Genomic DNA, 19,561 nt, shown 5'->3' with positions numbered 1-19,561 from the left:
ATTTTAAAACGTCACGATCATTTGTGTTTGTAGCTGAGTGTACAATAGATGAAGCAGTCCTATTTATTTAGGTAAGTATGTAAAAACGTTGCTTTCATTTATTACATCTATGATGATTTTTAGCAGAAGTTTTGTGTTTCAACTCAATGAACCTTTCTACTTCAGGCAGCGGTTGTGTATTTTGTCCTGCATCCTAGTTTTGTATGAAGACTGAGTGCTTTAAAAGTGAAACCAGTCACCTGGGGAAACATGGACCTTGGAGTTTAGAGCTCCATAGTTTGAGCACCGCTTTCTATTGGTTCCTTAATAGGAATTTTTTTTAATGGAGTGAGTTTTTTTTAATGGGTGATCACTTTGATAGCTTTGCTCTTTGTAAAGGCATAAACAGCACTGTGATGACTGGTGAGATTCTCTTCTGAATGTTTCTCTTGCATTTTTCCTCCATTTGTCGTCTGTGCTTTGTTTGTTCTCTCGTGTGATCTGTGTGTTCAGACGTTATTTAGAAGAAAAGTGTATCACAACTGACAGTGAGCACCTTCACCATGACCCCTGTCCTCTCTAACACTGCAGCAAGACCATCAGCAATAACACTGGAGCTGCTGAAGGTATTAAACCAAGCTACAGAGATACGTATTACAAGATGAGTATATGCATGTTAACCTGTCACATGGAATCCATTTACAGTACATGACAGGGGCTATGGGGTATTAGTGGATTATGGATTATTACTTTGGAGTAAATGAAGTATTAATCTGATATAGAGATGAACGTTTCCATGAGATTTTCTCCGTGGTCTCATGGACAGGATGAAATGACTTGCACTGTCTGGTATTCTGAATGCTGAGCTAAATACAAAAACAATCTATCGCCTCTAGTAGACTTAGATATTCTGGGAACTACCAAAAGTCCTGAGTTTTGTGATCTCAGAGAGCGTGAAGGATTGTAACGTGTTAGAAGACTAGTTAGATACATGGGAGCTAAACCATTAAGAGCCTTGTACGTAAGTAGCAGCAGTTTGTAATCAGTTCTAAACTTAACAGGTAGCCAGTGTAGAGATGATAACATTGGGGTTATATGGTCATACTTTCTTGTCCTAGTGAGAACTCTGGCAGCTGCATTTTGGACTAACTGTAACCTATTTATTAAAGATGCAGGACAACCACCTAGTAATGCATTACAATAGTCCAGTCTAGAGGTCATGAATGCATAAACTTGTCAGAAGGACACAAGTGCAGACTTTAATAAGAGCAGTGGAAAATCAGTGTCATAAATAGTCCAATAATCCTTAGCACAGGCAAATGGGGCAATGTAGAGCAGGAAGAAAACGGGGTCATAACAAGTCCAATAATCCAAATACATGTAACAGAACAACACGGCCAGCAGGAACAACAACAGGAAAACAGACAGGGTCAAACCAGGCAGAGCAGAAACAAAGGCAGGATGACTTAACTAGAGCACAATGCAGATTCTGAAGACCATCTGGTGAGTAAAGTTTGTCAGCGTTGTGCTTAAATAGTGCAGGGAAGCATAAAATGCCTTATAACCCAGAAGAGCCCCAGTCGATGAGGCACCAAAGGCGTCGCCCTCAATGTCTAGAGTAAAGGAGTCTGCATCAGTAGAGAACTCCATTGATGAACCAGGAACAGTAAGTGGAGGGGGTCTGGAAGCAGGAACCAATAAGCAGGCTTGGACAAGCTTGAGTCTGGAGACATGGAAAGACGGCTGAAAGCCCTGGGGAGCTTGAGATGGAGCATCACTGGGTTGAGGACCTTCCAAGCTGGAAAGCCTGGGAATGCACAATGACAGAAATAGCTTCTCCGCATCAGTGAATTGCAAGAGTTCTGTGTACTGGCTTTGGGCCTATAAATATTTCTCTCTTATCAGAATTTAATAATAAAGATCACAAGTCATCCAAACATTTATAGCTTCAACACACTCAGTTAACCTAAACAATTTAGATATTTCATCTGGTTTTGATGAGATATATAACTGAATGGAAAGCAATCCTATAACTCATCATGTATTCTGAGACAGTTTAATGTCTTGTGTTTAAATATTTTTGGTTTCTTATTGTCATTGTTTAGCCATTTTTCTTGTTTATTTGATCAAAATATTTTCTCTTTTCAGGATTGGAGTTGTTTCTTTGTGTGATGCTGAGATACTGAGGCAATGTGACCTAATTAACAGGATAACTATTTTTAATAAAATCCACACACAGACACTTTAGCATGATTATATCAATGAAGCAGTTTGTCAAAATCAGTTTATAGTGTTTTACATAAGAATCCTTAAGAAGGACTCTTTGTCTGAAGGATGTACCAAGTATCAAAGCTAAGGTATCAAGTTAAAATGCTGACAGGTTCTAGGTGTTACGATGTGTGCAGGTGTCATCTAATTTGTTTGTGGTTGTTTTACCTGTGTGTTTTTTAGAGTGCTGTGTTTGTTTTACATTTGCAAGGTTTTTTACCTACATGACTTCAAAGATGATGTAGGACCTAAAAGACTTTTGTGAAGAAGTATAGATTTACACTTGGACTGAAGTTCAGGAATACTGCAGAAAAAAAACCCCAAAATGTATAAATGTATAAAGAATTCTGAATAACAACATCTATGGATTTTCAGAGGCTGCAGAAAACAAATGACATTAAACCTCCAGCCTAACATTGTGTAGATCCACCTTGTGTCATCAAATCAGCTCTGACCCACCAAGGCATGGACTCCATAAGACCTCTAAAGGTGTGCTGTGGTATCTGGCACCAAGACATTAACAGCAGGTCCTTCAAGATGTGAGGTGCTGCATCCATGGATCTGACATCCCACAGATGCAAGATCGGACTGAGATCCTCTCTGAGAAGATCTCAGGACATTGGAGTCAACACCTTAAACTCTTTATATGTTCCTCAAACCATTCCTAAACATTTTATTCCATGTGGCAGGACTCATTGTTTGGGTTCCAGGTCACCACCTCCATGAATTCTGAGCTCATCACTGCTTTATGGTATGACCATCATCAGTTACTAAGGGAGGGCGTCCTGTAATGATCAGGCCTAGGCTGGATTTCTGTCTCTGGTTTCATGGAAAGGTAGAAGTACATGCTGGAGTCATGGCTGCTTTAAGAATCCCGTTTCAAAAGTGACTTCTGAAATTGTATTATGGAAATCAGTGTACAAACGAAGTTACACATAAATAAACAGTGTATTTTGACTGACACATATGCAAGTTTACCACCATTACAAAGGAAACAGAACCACAAGGCAGATTTGATTCCAAGACAGAAGACAGACACAAGGTTTTGCATGTGTTTTAAATGTATTTAAAAAGAAATGAGTGTCTGAGTTGGTGTAGACGTGATGAGACGTTATTTAGAGACATTGTGCAGAGACAGACTGAGCTCAGATGCTTCAGAGCAAAGATGAAATCACTCTTCTTTATTTTTTTGCTCGTGGTTGGTTGTGGTTTGGCTGTGGGTCTGACAAGAGAATATATTTTCTTTAATGCTGAATATAATTGGCATGAAGCTGTGTCATATTGCAAACATAACTACAGAGATCTGGCCACCATCACCTCTGCAGAGGAAAATGAGCGAGTTTTTCAATCAAAAGGCGGTAATTATTACAGTTGGATCGGGCTGTCCATGTTATACTCAGGCACCTGGACATGGTCTGATAGAGATCCCGCTATTTTTCGGAAATGGGTTTATGGATTACCTTATTTTTCTAGTCAAAATGATGAATTTTGTGCTTTCATATACGGTAATAGTGGAACCTGGAGTAATCGCCGGTGCCAGGACGGTACAAATTTTGTTTGCTATCGGTTCCTGATCCTGGTGAAGGAGAAGAAGACCTGGGAAGAGGCTCTGGAGGTCTGCAGGACAAATTACACTGGTTTGGCCACTGTGACCTCTGAGATGAGCCTGAGGCAGCTGAATCTAGAGTCAGTGGGGACGGAGACAGAGAGCGTGTGGACCGGTCTGCGCTTCATGAATGGACAATGGTTCTGGGTGAACGGGGAGCCGCTGGGGAGCCTGGTCTCAATGCCTTCATGTCCAGCTCAGTCTTACCGCTGTGGAGCTCTCAACACCACAACAAACACCTTGCAGAACCTGAACTGTAATGAGAGGCTGAACTTCATCTGCTACTGGAAGTGAGTAAGGAAAAATCTATAAACAAAAATAAAGATTGAGAAAAAATTGAGATAAAGAAAAAGTGTCAGTTTCATAAACATATGGTGTCTTTTTGTGTCCTCTGTTTTTCTGAACAGGTGATTTTACACAAGTTCACACCTCCTTCAGGAAGATTATACTGTATATATACTGTATTATACTGTACATATACTGTATACTGCATCACACTGTATAATCATTTATTTAATTATTTATTATTATTTATAACTATTATTCATTACTTTTATTGTTTTTATTGTTATTATTATTGATGTTTATTTATTTAGCTTTCTTTGTTAATATTTAACTGAGTTTTAGGTTCTCATAGATGAACTGCAACTGAACACTTGAGGAGTTTATTTGTAGGTGGAGGGTCAGAGTTTATAATAATTTTGAAATCTGGATTGTGATTGGTCAGAAATGGTAGCATCATGGTTGTGGTGAAAAATCTCTTATATGGTCAACATTGTCATTAAATGTAATTTTTCAAAATATTTTTTTAATTATGAAATTGTATGTAATTATAAATGTTCTGATTACTTTATAGATTGTATTTCTGTCATCCTTTTTTCTGCTGCTTGTAACGTAAATTCATTTTAATTGATTTACCTGCCATTAAAAATGTGAGTTTAGGAATCAAATAAACAGCTGAATGATGACTTTGTTCAGGTCTGGTGATAATTTGTGTACAGTGTTGACCTCTAGGGGATATCTGGGGTATTACAGGTTTGTCAGGATACATTACAGGATAATCTTAGCTAACATATTTATCTCTACAAATAATTTTAATGTTAAACTAATTCTTGTTTACTTTATTAAATTATAGTTTAGTTAATCTTTAAATTAATAAGAAGGAATTCTTGTCCAAAAAGCAAAAGCCACCCGAAGTAAAACTGACACACAAACAAATGATGTAAATGATAAAACAATCACCTTAAACATGCATTTTAAACTCACCTGATGCACGTCTTTGATTTTTTTATGACAACAATGTTGACTTTGCACTGAACATTTACTACATTCACGGTTTTTCTATATAACTAATTAAGAACTCGTAGCTTCACAGAAACTTGTATTCTTACAGCAAACCTTTTTGTTATGCTGCAGAGGGATGAGGAAAGAACCTGTAGGGTTTCAGATTCTTTTAATATTTTGTTTTATTTCAGATCTGGAGATGGAGATGTTACAGACAGATTGTTACAGACTACAATAGGTTCCTGAGAGCTTTACTAGCTTTCCTGTATCTCCTGAAACAATTTTTGCTGCAGTTTCTTTGGCTCAAGAAAATGTGAACTCACATCAGCTAATTTGGATAACATGCAAAATCATCCACACAGCCATATTCACCACTGAGATCATCTTTAATTATGAATTTAACAATAATGTGCAATAATGAAGAGTTCGTGCTTGAGTCCTGGCTGCTTGGAGAATCCTGTCATCTTTTAAACAAAAACCTAATTTACATTTAAAAAAAAAGTTTTATGGAAAAGAGTGTGCAAAGTTATATAAAATAGAGAAAAAAAACAGTGTAGTTTGTCAGACGCATACTACACTGTTTTTTTTCTTCTCTATTTTGTATAATAGAAGTTTGAAACAAAGTTCATTAATAAGGTTTGTCACAAGCAGACTGCAAATTGTGATCTTTCAGGGATGTTGGTAAAGTATGAAACACTAGTTATTTATTTCTCTGTTTGTTTTTAGAAAATCTCTGAATCGTTACTTCACTGAAACGTAACATCCGACAAATGCTTTAAAACTTTTACTTTAAAACAAACTTAGTTTTGGTTGAAAAATATATTTGTGCATTTAAATTTAAAGTGTTTTGTTTGTATGTTTGTTTAAACTCGCATTTCATTTATATTACAGTTCTGGTTTTAAAGCCCTTTATGCCTCTTTTCCACCGGAAAGAACCGGGTGCTGGTTCAGAGCTAGCGCTGGTGCTGGTTCAAAGTTGGTTCCACTGGTGAACCTTCTAAGAACCGGTTTGCCTTTCCACCGCCTAAAGAGCCGTCACAGCGTTGAGTGTGACGTCACTGTATACGTGTCACGTGTCCTAGCGACGTTAGCGCAGCAGCGGCAAACACAAACACAACAACGATGGCGGATGTTGCTTTACTGTTAATGCTCATGGCTTTGCGAACCTACATCGGCATCCAAACGCGGCGAATAAAACGTGTACGTGCGGCTCTGTGTAATCTGTATAAACGGAGGTTGTAATCGATAAAGTACATAACGTTATTTTATCGTTAACACAGAAAAAATTTAGCCTTAGCATGTAGCTACCTACTGTCATGTGTGCTGATAATGTATCATATCGCGGTAAAGTAAAAGTGTATTAAACATTAGTATACTTAAGGTACATTATCAGATGCGCTAACAGTAGCCCCGCCCCCAGCTCCTGACGCAAGCGGTTCTTAACATAAGTGAATGACATGACAGGAGCATCGCAGGGCGATTGCAGGGCTCAGACGAGGAAGGAGTCGTCTCGTGCAGTCTGCGGTAGCACTCCGGTAGGTACGGCACAAAATGGGAAGCATCGTCCTTTATCTCGCGGGCTCTCATTTAAGCAATAAGTACTAAATAACCACATTAATCCTGCTGTAAGACACCATAATTCTTCCAACAGAGTTCAACATTTAATTAATGTCACATTTAAATAGAGCAGGTTTTCTCCTCTTCAGACATTGTTTATTTTGCTTTTGCATGTGTTTTAAATAAATTTAAAAAGAAACGAGTGTCTGAGTTGGTGTAGACGTGATGAGGCTTTGTTTAGAGACACTGTGCAGAGACGGACTGAGCTCAGTCCTGCTGGTGGTTGGTTGTGGTGTGGTTCTGGGGTGGTTCTGCTTAATCATACAGCAGACAATACTACAGAGATCTGGCCACCATAACCTCTAAGGAGGAAAGCAAACAACTTTTACAATCAGGACTCAGTAATTATGACAGTTCGGACTGTACATGTCATCCTCAGGCACCTGGACATGGTCTGATGAAGACTGTGCTCTTTCTCAGAAATGTACTGAACAATCACCTTATTTTCAACATAACTATTGTGCTTACACATACTTTAATGGATTCTGGTTGGATGGCTACTGTGGCAATGGAAAGAGTTTCTACTGTGATCGGTTCCTGATCCTGGTGAAGGAGAAGAAGACCTGGGAAGAGGCTCTGGAGGTCTGCAGGACAAATTACAGTACACTCTGTGACCTCTGAGATGAGCCTGAGGCAGCTGAATCTAGAGTCAGTGGGGACGGAGACAGAGAGTGTATGGACCGGTCTGCACTTCATGAATGGACAATGGTTCTGGGTGAACGAGGAGCAGCTGGGGAGCCTGGATTCAATGCCTTTATGTCTGGCTCTATCTTAACACTGTGGAGCTCTCAACACCACGACAAAACACCACGCAGAACCTGAACTGTAACGAGGGGCCGAGCTTCGTCTGCTACTGGAACTGAGTAAAAATAACAATAACATACAATTTGAGATTTATAACCATAAAAAATGTTAAATTCTTAAAGGAATGTTGTCCTGTAGTCTGTTCTGTCTTTTTTCTGAACAGGTGATTTTACACAAGTTCACACCTCCATCAGGAAGATTATACTGTTTACTGCATCACACTGTATAATCATTTATTATGTTTACATTTTTTAAATAATATTCATTTGGGCTTTAGGTTTAGTTTCTGATAGATAAACTTCAACTGAACACCTTTGGTGGTTATTTGTTGGTGGAGGGTCAGAGTTTATAATAATGTAGAAATTGATGATGTAGTTATTACACCACATTTCCGTACAAATTTGAATTGTAATTGGTCAGAAGATGTTGATTGATTATCTATTACAGCAGATCTGACAGTGCTGCAGCTGTACATCACAGATTTATATCAATTGTCTCAGATAAAAACATGCTTAATTAAACTCTAACAGATAACTTGCTTGGTCAGGTTCATCCATCAATCGGTACCCACATCGTGTTTGTCATCAATACTGGGTCACTAGGCCATGGATGAAGAAAATCACCAGTCTAAACTCTGTTGGCAGCAAGAAAACAAGTCATATCTTGTAGAAACTATACAGATCATCTGTAACACACCTTCATACTGTACATAAGAACTACTGCATATCCAAAGAAGATCAAACTATACAGAAAGTAATATTGTGGGAACATTCAGAAGTATTGCATCACAGATATCGGATGCTCGGATGGTAAACGTACCCGGATGTGTGATGGTAAAGCATACATACATTTTTATACCCCGAGTGTATCATGACCAGAAATGAAAGAGCTACAAAATATTTAACAAAGTATGAACCTCCAGCTGGGTGTCTCACCTCACCCTAATGTGCCGTATGTTCATTTGGTTCTTGAGAGTAATTTGTTGGGAAGAAAAGACTAAAATGTTTCTCATTCAGACCTGGTGGTCCCTGTATATTAATATGGAGGAAGTACAATAGTGTATTGCCAAATTTTAAACTGTATACTGTAAATATTATTTCTTAGACCTGTGTGATCATTACCACATTATGATATCACTACATTGTTCACCATAAATATGGACGAGACTGATAGTAAGCATGCCCTGAGAAATATCTGAGTTGAACACACTTTAGGAGGCCATGTTTACTTCACCTGGTTTCTATGACTCACACTGACCTTAAACAAATTACTGCCACATTTCTACTACTTCATACAAATCTACTGTTGATAAAATATTAAAAATATTAACCTACGATTATAGGGGGGACACGGTGGCTTAGTGGTTAGCATGTTTGCCTCACACCTCCAGGGTCGGGGGTTCGATTCCCACCTCCGCCTTGTGTGTGTGGAGTTTGCATGTTCTCCCCGTGCCTCGGGGGTTTCCTCCGGGTACTCCGGTTTCCTCCCCCGGTCCAAAGACATGCATGGTAGGTTGATTGGCATCTCTGGAAAATTGTCCGTAGTGTGTGAGTGTGTGAGTGAATGAGAGTGTGTGTGTGCCCTGTGATGGGTTGGCACTCCGTCCAGGGTGTATCCTGCCTCGATGCCCAATGACACCCGAGATAGGCACAGGCTCCCCGTGACCCGAGAAGTTCGGATAAGCGGTAGGAAATGAATGGATGAATAAATGAACCTTCAATTATGTGGGATAATGACGAAGTTTGTGCTTGAGTCATGGCTGCTTGGAGAATCCTGTCATCTCTTAAACAAAAACTGAATTTGCATTTAAAAGAAATTGTATTTGTATGCTCCTGTAGACAGGCCCCGTGCATGACCTGACAACAAGTCGGTTCGTGTTCTTTCATGATCTTTCCATTTTGGCTCAGACACTGGACTGTTCACTCGATCAGGCAAATAAGGATAGCTGGAACCCTAGAAGCAATTGAAAAAGCCTTAGTCGTGTAGACAAGTGTGTGAGTGTTTAGCGTATTCTGCCCAGGAGATTACTTGGGTTAGCCTCTCCACCTGTCTGTTGGTTTGGGGTGGTAACTAGAGGTTAGACTGATCACACAATGGCTTCCATACCTAGAAGTGCATAGATGCGAAGAACCTTGTTAAATAAAACTGTGGTGGTTTCCATTGCCATGGCAGAGATAGTATTGTTCTAGAAGGCCGGCTGCCAGTCAATAAGCAATGAGGGCTTAAAGCTAAGTGATGTCTGCTGGAATCATCGCAGGCAAAGCATTCTGTAATGATGCCCCTGGTGCTAAGGGTTGTAAATCCATACACAGACTTCACTGATAAATCCAAAACAGACAAATCCAACACTTAATCCAAAACACAGTCATAGCACGGAAGCAAATGATCAGAAATCCAAATCATTAGTCATGCACAACAAACGAATCCAAATCACAAAAGTAAACAACAATAATCCAAAGAACAAAGGCAAGGTCACAGACTTGGCAATACTTCACAATAGCACTCGGTGTGAGTGTGGATTAAATAACCAAAATCCCATAAGTAAAATCTCGACCCAGATGTGGTTCAATACATGGGGGATGTCTCCCTCTGGTGGTTTAAAGATGTCATTGTGGGTCAAGATGTTACAACCAAACAACTAAAGTGCTCCACAATGAACACTTTTAGGAGGAGACAAACCCTTAATTTTCCAGTGAACATGAGGCAGCCACCCGGGATACCATGATTCTTGTGCCTGATCTCATTCAAGTTTTAGACCCATGTCTCCTGCAAAAATAGTTTTATAGTCAATATTTTGCCCCAGGTTATTTTATCCATGTCTGCGGAAATCCTGCACACTTAATTTATGTTAAATTATCGCAAGAACTATCTAGAGTTAAAACAAAGAAAACAATCCTCTTTCACTAAACAAGACTCCTAACAAAGCATACCGATTTATTAAATAAAAACTACCTGATAGATGTGAGTAGACCCCTCAAATTTAGTGGAAATATTGGAAATATATTTTCAGAAATGATTTTATTTACAATAAGTCCTTTGGGTTTAATTGGATCTAATATTCAAAAGCCCAAACTTTAGGAACTGTTTTTGTTTGTACTGGTCTAATTACGGTAAGATTATTTAGAGAAATTCTCATGCATTTACGTTTTGATCTCACTTCTCAGGTAACAAACACAGTTTCTATAGGATGTGCATTTGTATCAATTTGATTTTGAGGTGAAAGATAGCTATCAATTATGATCAGAAATGAGATGAGCAGAATTGAGATGAGATATGAATTATGAGCAGAGACAGGTTGTTGACTTCAAAGCAGTCAGTTAGATGTTGCACCAACTCTCTATATATGATATGGTTCAATTTGTGTATTGCTACACGGTCGTGAGCCAGCAAAGTGAACAGCAGTGGACTGAGCACGCATCCCTGAGGAGCTCCATTGCTCAGTGTGGTGATGCTGGCGATGCTGTTCCTGATCCGGAGTGGGTGAGGTCTCCCAGTCAGGAAGTCCAGGGTCCGGTTGCAGAGGGAGGTGTTCAGTCCCAGCAGGCTCAGCTTCTTAATTAGGTGATGATCGAGGATTGTGTTGAATGCTGAATTAAAGTCTATGAACAGCATTCGTATGTAAGTGTCTTGAAGTGATAAATGAAGGTCTCATTTAGGCGTGAAGGCGTCACTATCACAGGCAGTTGAAGCTGTCTTGTAGTTCATCTTGCCTGTATGCCCTGTGCCGGGTGTCTCTGCTGTAATGAAAATGGCTGTGGATTGTCTGGGAATGTGCACACTTTACTTCTCTGGTAGCTTGGGACAGCCTCTTGCGGTTCTTAAGGCCGCCCTGTCCCCTGTTCTGAAGGCAAGTTTGGTTGGTTGCAGGCTCCCTTAAGATGTTCCAGTCAGTGCACTCAAAGCAGTCCTGAAGAGCAGAGGTGCCTCCTGCTGGCTCTAACAACCTGGTTCTTCAATTCTCTGCTTTTCAATGTTGATATATCAATATATTGATTTTAATAGCAAAATATATGTTGTGATGCGGTAGCCTAGTGGTTAAGGTGTTGGACTATTGTTTGATAAGTTCTGAGTTTGAATCCCACGTCTAGCAACCTGCCTCTGCTGGAACCCTGAACAAAACCCTCAACTGGTCAATTGTATACAAAATGAGTTAAAAATGTAAGTGACTCTGGGTGAAGGTGTCTGCTAAAAATTGTACACTTTATGATACCCAAATGTTCCAATATTTATAGCGTGTACATCTCATGTCCTTGATATTTTTCTGATAAATCATTTTTTTGTAAATTAATACACTTGTATTTTCAATTAAAAAATCCTGCCCTGTTTAGGGTAAAAATAACCAGTTTATTTAGGATGAAAAAAGAAGTTGTTTGAGTCAATGGGAAAGCGGCAGTGCCTCTAGTGCACATGTAGTGTATTACAGCTGTTTAATTTGACATTTATATTAGATAATCGTATCTAATATATGAATACATATTTCTCTTTAAGGACAAATAATTAGCTTATTTTAATGGTATTTAACGTTATATAAAATTTAACTAAGACACATTATTATTTTAAAATGACAGCTTAGCAAGAAGAAGAAGACATCTGAAATAAAAACAACGCACACAAAATATTTTTTTTTAAACTCAGAACATCCAAAATCTAAAGTCCAGCACTGGTATATACTGTAATGTCTTTGCTTTAGCTGTGTATTCTTTCACTGCTGTGTCTATTTGTTTATCACACGTTTGTGTTTATCTTGCATTTAAATACTTTTGCCTGCATGACTGATGTAGATGTGAAGACATTGACGTCAGAACTGACCTTAAAGATGTGAACTGGTTTTATTATGAGATATGTGTGATTTATTGAGCGCTATACTCGACTGGTGTTGCTGGAGTAATTATTCATTCATTTATTCATTCATTTTCTACCGCTTATCTGAACTTCTCGGGTCACGGGGAGCCTGTGCCTATCTCAGGCGTCATCGGGCATCGAGGCAGGATACACCCTGGACGGAGTGCCAACCCATCACAGGGCACACACACACTCTCATTCACTCACACACTACGGACAATTTTCCAGAGATGCCAATCAACCTACCATGCATGTCTTTGGACCGAGGGAGGAAAACGGAGTACCCGGAGGAAACCCCCGAGGCACGGGGAGAACATGCAAACTCCACACACACAAGGCGGATGCGGGAATCGAACCCCCAACCCTGGAGGTGTGAGGCGAACGTGCTAACCAATTGTGTTTAGGTGCACAAGGATTTCACTGCAATATTTCTGAACACCAGTCCAGTAAAGAATCACACACGTCTCATAATAAAACCAGTCCTTAAATCTTTAAGGTCAGTTCTGAAGTCATGAATGTCTTCACACCTACATCAGTCATGCAGACAAAAATATTTAAATGCAAGATAAACACAAAAGTGTGTCTATGGAGATAAACAAATAGACGCAGTGGTGAAAGATTACACAGCTAAAGCAGTCGTAAAAAAAATAAATGCCCGTGTTGGACGTTAGATTTTGGAGTTTTATAAAAATGATTTTGTGTGTGTTGTTTATATTTGTCGTTCTTGTCGTTCTTGAAGTCATTACCTGAGCCGTTCATCTACATGGATGGCAACATCAATGGGAGACTCTAGATCTGGATCTGGGTCTCTAAGGCCACGTTCTATGGGGTCAGAATTGTTTCGTTATTCTGAATAAATACACTATGATCCACAAATAAATATAAAGAGTTTCACAAATATTTTTACAAATTTCACAAAAAGAAATGAAATTCACAAATAAATAAAATGGGATTTGCAAATAAAAAAAAATTATAAATTGTATTTATTTGCGAATTGCTTCCTGCTCATTAGTGAATCGCGTTCTGTGCATTTGTGGATTTGAAACATTTCTAACGTCAAGAAGTGCACAAGAATACACAAATAGTTGACTCCGCCCACCGTCTACTCCAGCCAATCGGACAACGGTCTCGTGGCGCTGACCAATCGTGGCACGGTCTACCTCAAACCAATCATGTTCTGATTTACTCGCACTATCACAGTGTAATATGTGCTGCAAAATACGACTAAAAAAAAACAAATAAAAAACATTTGTGGCAGATTCGAGCCCAATCTGGTAACCCTGTATGGACTGTAGCAGCACTAAGGGTTAGTTCAGTTCTGCTTTCTTTGGAAACAATTTCAGCATCATCAATGGGTCCAGTGGTAGTGTGAAGATCGAGTAAATCAGAACGTGATTGGCTGGAGTAGACGGTGGGTGGAGTCACCTATTTGTGGATTCTTGTGCACATCTTGACGTTAGAAATGTTTCAAATCCACAAAAGCACAGAACGCGATTCACTAATGAGCAGGAAGCAATTCGCAAATAAATACAATTAAATATATATTTTTTTATTTGCAAATCCCATTTTATTTATTTGTGAATTTCATTTCTTTTTGTGAAATTTGTAAAAAATATTTGTGAAACTCTTTATATTTATTTGTGGATCATAGTGTATTTATTCAGAATAATGAAACAATTCTGACCCCATAAACGTTCACACTTCAAGTCTTAATGCTCAAACCTCTTACGGGTAAGCCTTTTAATCTGTAAGCCTTTTAATCCAAAACGCTCTGGTCGCGCCGCAAATATTCCGTTAGTGTTCTGAAAACTGGAAACAGAAGTGCACCATCATCTCGTTTTGCCGCCCTAACTCCTAATTGGGATATTCAAAAATTCAAAGTCTACGTCATATTTATAGCCCAGGTCCTAACGAATCAAATAAGCCCTCATTTGAGCCAATCGGTGCTTGTATGGCAGAGATAGACGGCTGGGAAGCCAATGGTGGCATGACCTAATTTTTGGGAACCCGCCTTTGACTGACAATTACTCCTTCCAATAGCAATGAAATGGGCCGGGACCTATACAGCCGTTTAGCCAATAAGCAGACGATTCCAACGGTATATGACATGCCGTATGTTCTTTGACTGTGTCTGCGTGAACTGGATGCGCAGAAGAATTCTTGCGTAATCCCTGACCTTTTGTCCCTCTCACAGCTCAGGGTGTCAAGTTTGCGGTTTCGACTGACCCGCATGCGCAAATGAACAATAACGATGACGTCACACGCGCACGCCGTCGCGCTAAAAAGTTGGCGAGGTTATGGGGGAAGTAATGTGATGTATTCAATGCAAACATTATGAGCTGGTTCACGTAACCACTTTATATAACACTCTTAACACACACACGTTACCGGTCACGTTTGTGTCACGTTTTCGCCGGATTTGATGCGACTTTTACGTCAATCTACATCGGCATTCGTCACAATTATGCGCCGGGCGAAGACTTTTTTTTCTGAACACACACACGTTACCAGTCACGTTACCAGTCACAAAAAAAAAAAAGGTTTTGCGACGGCGCAAAAAAAAAAAGAATTTGGCTGAATTTTTTTGGGTCTGATTCAGGACAGATATGGAAGTGGCCCAGATCTGATTTGAAAAAAAAAAAAAATCAGATCTGGGTCAGATTTGAGTGTTCACATTACTCCTGAAGAAGTCTGACCTGGTCACTTGACCCCAAAAAAATCGCATTAGGGCCTTTTACCTGCAGTGTGAACGCGGCCTAAATGCTAACTTGTCCTAGAGCTCAGGGGACATGCATTTAAATGCATTTTAAAGCCACTCTTGGTGCTTGTTGGTCCCATCTATTCTCTGAAGCCAGGAAGTGGAATTCAATAGTAAATACAGCCAAACTCCGTGTGCCCTGGGAGAGATGAACCAGGTCAATAATCCACATACCCATTACTAGCCAGATGGCTGAAGACTTTCTTCATCTCAGCAAATGTTGCCACTGTTTTTTGTTCTTGATCCCACAAAGCTGTGGCCCAGTCCAATGCCCCGCCTGTTAGGAGTGTGATGATAAATGCCACCTTACTACTTTCTGAGGGAAAGTAGTGTAAAGGTGTCTATTTGCATGGCATGCTTTGTGCCTTCTGACAGTCACAGATCTGTAATGTTGGATTATTTTTCTCAATAAGTAAATGAAGAAGTATAATATAGTTGGATGCTTTGTTTGCGTTCACTTTGTTCACTTTTAGGACTTGTGTGAAATCCTTAATTATCCAAAGAAGGACTCTTTGTGTGAAGAACGTACCAAGTATTAAAGCTAAATGTTAAAATGCTGACAGGTTCTAGGTGTTACGATGTGTGCAGGTGTCATCTAATTTGTTTGCGGTTGTTTTCCCTGTGTGTTTTTTAGAGTGCTGTGTTTGTTTTACATTTGCAAGGTTTTTTACCTACATGACCTCAAAGATGATGTAGGACCTAAAAGTCTTTTGTGAAGAAGTATAAAGATTTACACTTGGACTGAAGTTCAGGAATACTGCAGAAAAAAACTACATGCATAAATGTATAAAGAATTCTGAATAACAACATCTATGGATTTTCAGAGGCTGCAGAAAACAGCTTAGACAAATGACATTAAAACCACCAGCCTAACATTGTGTAGACCCACCATGTGTCATCAAATCAGCTCTGACCCACCAAGGCATGGACTCCACAAGACCTCTAAAAGGTGTGCTGTGGTATCTGGCACCAAGACATTAACAGCAGGTCCTTTAGGTCCTTTAAGATGTGAGGTGCTGCATCCATGGATCTGACATCCCACAGATGCAAGATCGGACTAAGATCCTCTCTGAGAAGATCTCGGGACATTGGAGTCAACACCTTAAACTCTTTGTATGTTCCTAAAACCATTCCTAAACATTTTATTCCATGTGGCAGGACTCATTGTTTGGGTTGCAGGTCATCATCTCCTCAATCCAAATAATGTAGAAACTCAGCAGTGACAGGTTGGGGAAGCTGCAATTGGAACCTTCCAATCAGCAATAAAATGGCTTAATCACTGAGGGAACACTGGGAGAAGTAAGGTACTGAAGTACAGATTATACATTTCTTTTATAAATCTGACTTGCATTTTTTTCAACTAGCAAAATAAAAGAAGCTTATTAATTCTTAACGGAAACATAATGCAATATAATATAAAAGTCTATCTTGTAGAGATGGCTGATCGGAGAATTCTTTCATCTTATAAACAAAAGTGACTTTTCATATTTGAAAGAAATTGTATTATAGAAATCAGTGTGTAAATGAAGTTACACATAAATAAACAGTGTATTTTGACTGACACATCTGCAAGTTTACACATATTTACTGACACATACTGTATGCAACCATTACAGAAGAAAGAGAACCACAAGGCAGATTTGATTCCAAGACAGAAGACAGACACAAGGTTTTGCATGTGTTTTAAATGTATTTAAAAAGAAATGAGTGCCTGAGTTGGATGTAGACGTGATGAGACGTTATTTAGAGACATTGTGTAGAGACAGACTGAGCTCAGACGCTTCAGAGCAAAGATGAAATCACTCTTCTTTATTTTCCTGCTGGTGGTTGGTTGTGGTTTGGCTGTGGGTCTGACAAGAGAATATGTTTTCATTTCAAATTACTATAATTGGCATGAAGCTGTGTCATATTGCAAACATAACTACAGAGATCTGGCCACCATCACCTCTGCAGAGGAAAATGAGCGAGTTTTTCAATCAAAAGGCGGTTATTGTTGCACTTGGATCGGGCTGACCATGTTATACTCAGGCACCTGGACATGGTCTGATGGAGATCCCGCTATTTTTCGGAACTGGATTTACGGACCTTATTTTTCTAAACAGCGTGATGAATTGTGTGCTTTCATATATTATACTGGAACCTGGAGTAATCAAGTTTGTTGGAACTATTATCCTTTTGTTTGCTATCGGTTCCTGATCCTGGTGAAGGAGAAGAAGACCTGGGAAGAGGCTCTGGAGGTCTGCAGGACAAATTACACTGGTCTGGCCACTGTGACTTCTGAGATGAGCCTGAGGCAGCTGAATCTAGAGTCAGTGGGGACGGAGACAGAGAGCGTGTGGACCGGTCTGCGCTTCATGAATGGACAATGGTTCTGGGTGAACGGGGAGCCGCTGGGGAGCCTGGTCTCAATGCCTTCATGTCCAGCTCAGTCTTACCGCTGTGGAGCTCTCAACACCACAACAAACACCTTGCAGAACCTGAACTGTAATGAGAAGCTGAACTTCGTCTGCTACTGGAAGTGAGTAAGGAAAAATCTATAAACAAAAATAAATATTGAGAAAAAACTGAGATAAAGAAAAAGTGTGGGTTTCATAAACATATGGTGTCTTTTTGTGTCCTCTGTTTTTCTGAACAGGTGATTTTACACAAGTTCACACCTCCTTCAGGAAGATTATACTGTATCACACAATATAATCATTTATTATTATTTATTATTATTATTATTTATAATTATTATTCACTACTTTTATTGTTATTATTATTGATGTTGTTGGTTATTTATTTAGCTTTCCTTGTTAATATTTAACTGAATTTTAGGTTCTCATAGACGAACTACAACTGAACACTTGAGGAGTTTATTTGTTGGTGGAGGGTCAGAGTTTATAATAATTTTGGAATTTTAATTATGAAATTGTATGTAATTATAAATGTTCTGATTACTTTATAGATTGTATTTCTGTCATCCATTTTTCCTGCTGCTTGTAACTTAAGTTCATTTTAATTGATTTACCTGCCATTAAAAATGCGAGTTTAGGAATCAAATAAACAGCTGAATGATGACTTTGTTCAGAATGGTGATAATTTGTGTACAGTGTTGACCTCTAGGGGATATCTGGGGTATTACAGGTTTGTCAGGATACATTACAGGATAATCTTAGCTAACAATAATTTTAATGTTAAACTAATTCTTGTTTACTTTATTGAATTATAGTTTAGTTAATCATTAAATTAATAAGAAATAATTCTTGTCCAAAAAGCCAAAGCCACCTGAAGTAAAAATGACACACAAACAAATGATGTAAATGATAAAACAATCACCTTAAACATGCATTTTAAACTCACCTGATGCACGTCTTTGATTTTTTTTTTGACAACAATGTTAAGTTTGCACTGAGTATTCCAACTGACAGATGGAGAGGCAAAAATAAGAATTGGACCTGTTCAGTACATCTTACTGTAAAACTCACTCACACACTTGTCCACATGACTAAGGCCATTTCAATGGGTTCAATGACTGTAATTTTTCAACAGCACCCTAATGAGGAACACTGACTTTTACACATGGTGGTGTGATTTACTAAACAGATTTTCCTAATGGTAGATTTTATCAATAATATTTGCTCATAAATGTAGAATATTAGAAAAGAATGAGTAATTTACTCATTGTAATACACCACAAATAATTACAAAGCTGAAAAATCGTGCAAAATGGAAAGATCATGAAAGAACACGAACCGATTGGTTGTCAAGTCATGCATGGGGCCTGTCTGCAGGAGCAGGAGTCAATTGCTGTTGCACTTTCCAACACCATGATGATCATCCCCTACACTGTGGGTCACAATGATGACAACCTGGAATGTTGTCAGTCTATCGCTAAGAATGTACAGGATGATGGGAAAGGTTCTGCACAAACCGGGATTGGATTGCGATGACGTTCCTCACATCTTTAGACTTTGCTGTTGAAGATCACTGGTTCACTACAGAAGGTCTTGGAATAAACTCTGACCTCTGGTTCTATTATCAGTAAGCTTCCATATGTGTCAATCGAATTACACTGTATATTTGATCTATTTTGTAGAACTTTCTCTTTTCCATAATACAATTTCTTTTAAATGCAAATTCAGTCTTTGTTTAACAGATGACAGGAATCTGTGTAGTTTCTACAAGAAGAAGCTCTTAAGTAATGTTTTATATTGGGCACATTTTAAAGTGACCTCTGGCAATCAAAGAGGCTAATAGTTTCAAGTATAAATAAAACCTCTGACAAGTATATACAGTAGGAAAGGCTTGGCGTTTGTGTCAGTAGAAAGCCTCTGATGTAAAATCATCACTTTATTATAAAAGCTTAAATTGAACCTGTTTTAGATTAAGTATCAGTGGAACATTGAAATCTTCATGGTTAT

General features: G+C 38.9%; 2 protein-coding genes across 4 annotated transcripts; both read left to right on the top strand.

The window, feature by feature from the left end:
- LOC125146157 (macrophage mannose receptor 1-like) lies at positions 1 to 4,771 on the top strand. 3 transcript variants are annotated; one of them, XM_047822057.1, is made up of 4 exons: positions 1 to 71; positions 493 to 605; positions 2,128 to 4,143; positions 4,261 to 4,771. In XM_047822057.1, the coding sequence occupies exons 3-4, from the start codon at positions 3,308 to 3,310 to the stop codon at positions 4,262 to 4,264; spliced, it is 840 nt and encodes a 279-aa protein (XP_047678013.1). In that variant the 5' UTR covers positions 1 to 71; positions 493 to 605; positions 2,128 to 3,307; the 3' UTR covers positions 4,265 to 4,771. The 3 variants fall into 3 exon arrangements, 2 of the variants coding, with proteins under 2 accessions (XP_047678013.1, XP_047678012.1); XR_007144629.1 differs by having other exon boundaries at positions 22 to 605; positions 2,128 to 4,147; XM_047822056.1 differs by having other exon boundaries at positions 22 to 605.
- A 12,076-nt stretch (positions 4,772 to 16,847) lies between these two features.
- Positions 16,848 to 17,897, top strand: LOC125146236 (macrophage mannose receptor 1-like). Its single transcript, XM_047822706.1, has 2 exons — positions 16,848 to 17,676; positions 17,794 to 17,897. Exons 1-2 carry the CDS (start codon positions 16,952 to 16,954, stop codon positions 17,795 to 17,797), a joined length of 729 nt encoding a protein of 242 aa, XP_047678662.1. The 5' UTR covers positions 16,848 to 16,951; the 3' UTR covers positions 17,798 to 17,897.
- The last annotated feature ends 1,664 nt before the right edge of the window (positions 17,898 to 19,561 follow it).

Source organism: Tachysurus fulvidraco, chromosome 13 (genome assembly GCF_022655615.1).
Source record: "Tachysurus fulvidraco isolate hzauxx_2018 chromosome 13, HZAU_PFXX_2.0, whole genome shotgun sequence".
In the NCBI taxonomy this organism is placed as follows: domain Eukaryota; kingdom Metazoa; phylum Chordata; class Actinopteri; order Siluriformes; family Bagridae; genus Tachysurus; species Tachysurus fulvidraco.
The sequence above is the reverse complement of the archived record's forward strand: the minus strand, read 5'-3'. Positions and strand labels throughout refer to the sequence as shown.

What these genes read in the sequence shown, in the direction of transcription:
- LOC125146236 (XM_047822706.1), top strand. Translation starts at nt 16,952, where the DNA reads ATGAAATCACTCTTCTTTATTTTCCTGCTGGTGGTTGGTTGTGGTTTG.
- LOC125146157 (XM_047822057.1), top strand. Translation starts at nt 3,308, where the DNA reads ATGTATTTAAAAAGAAATGAGTGTCTGAGTTGGTGTAGACGTGATGAG.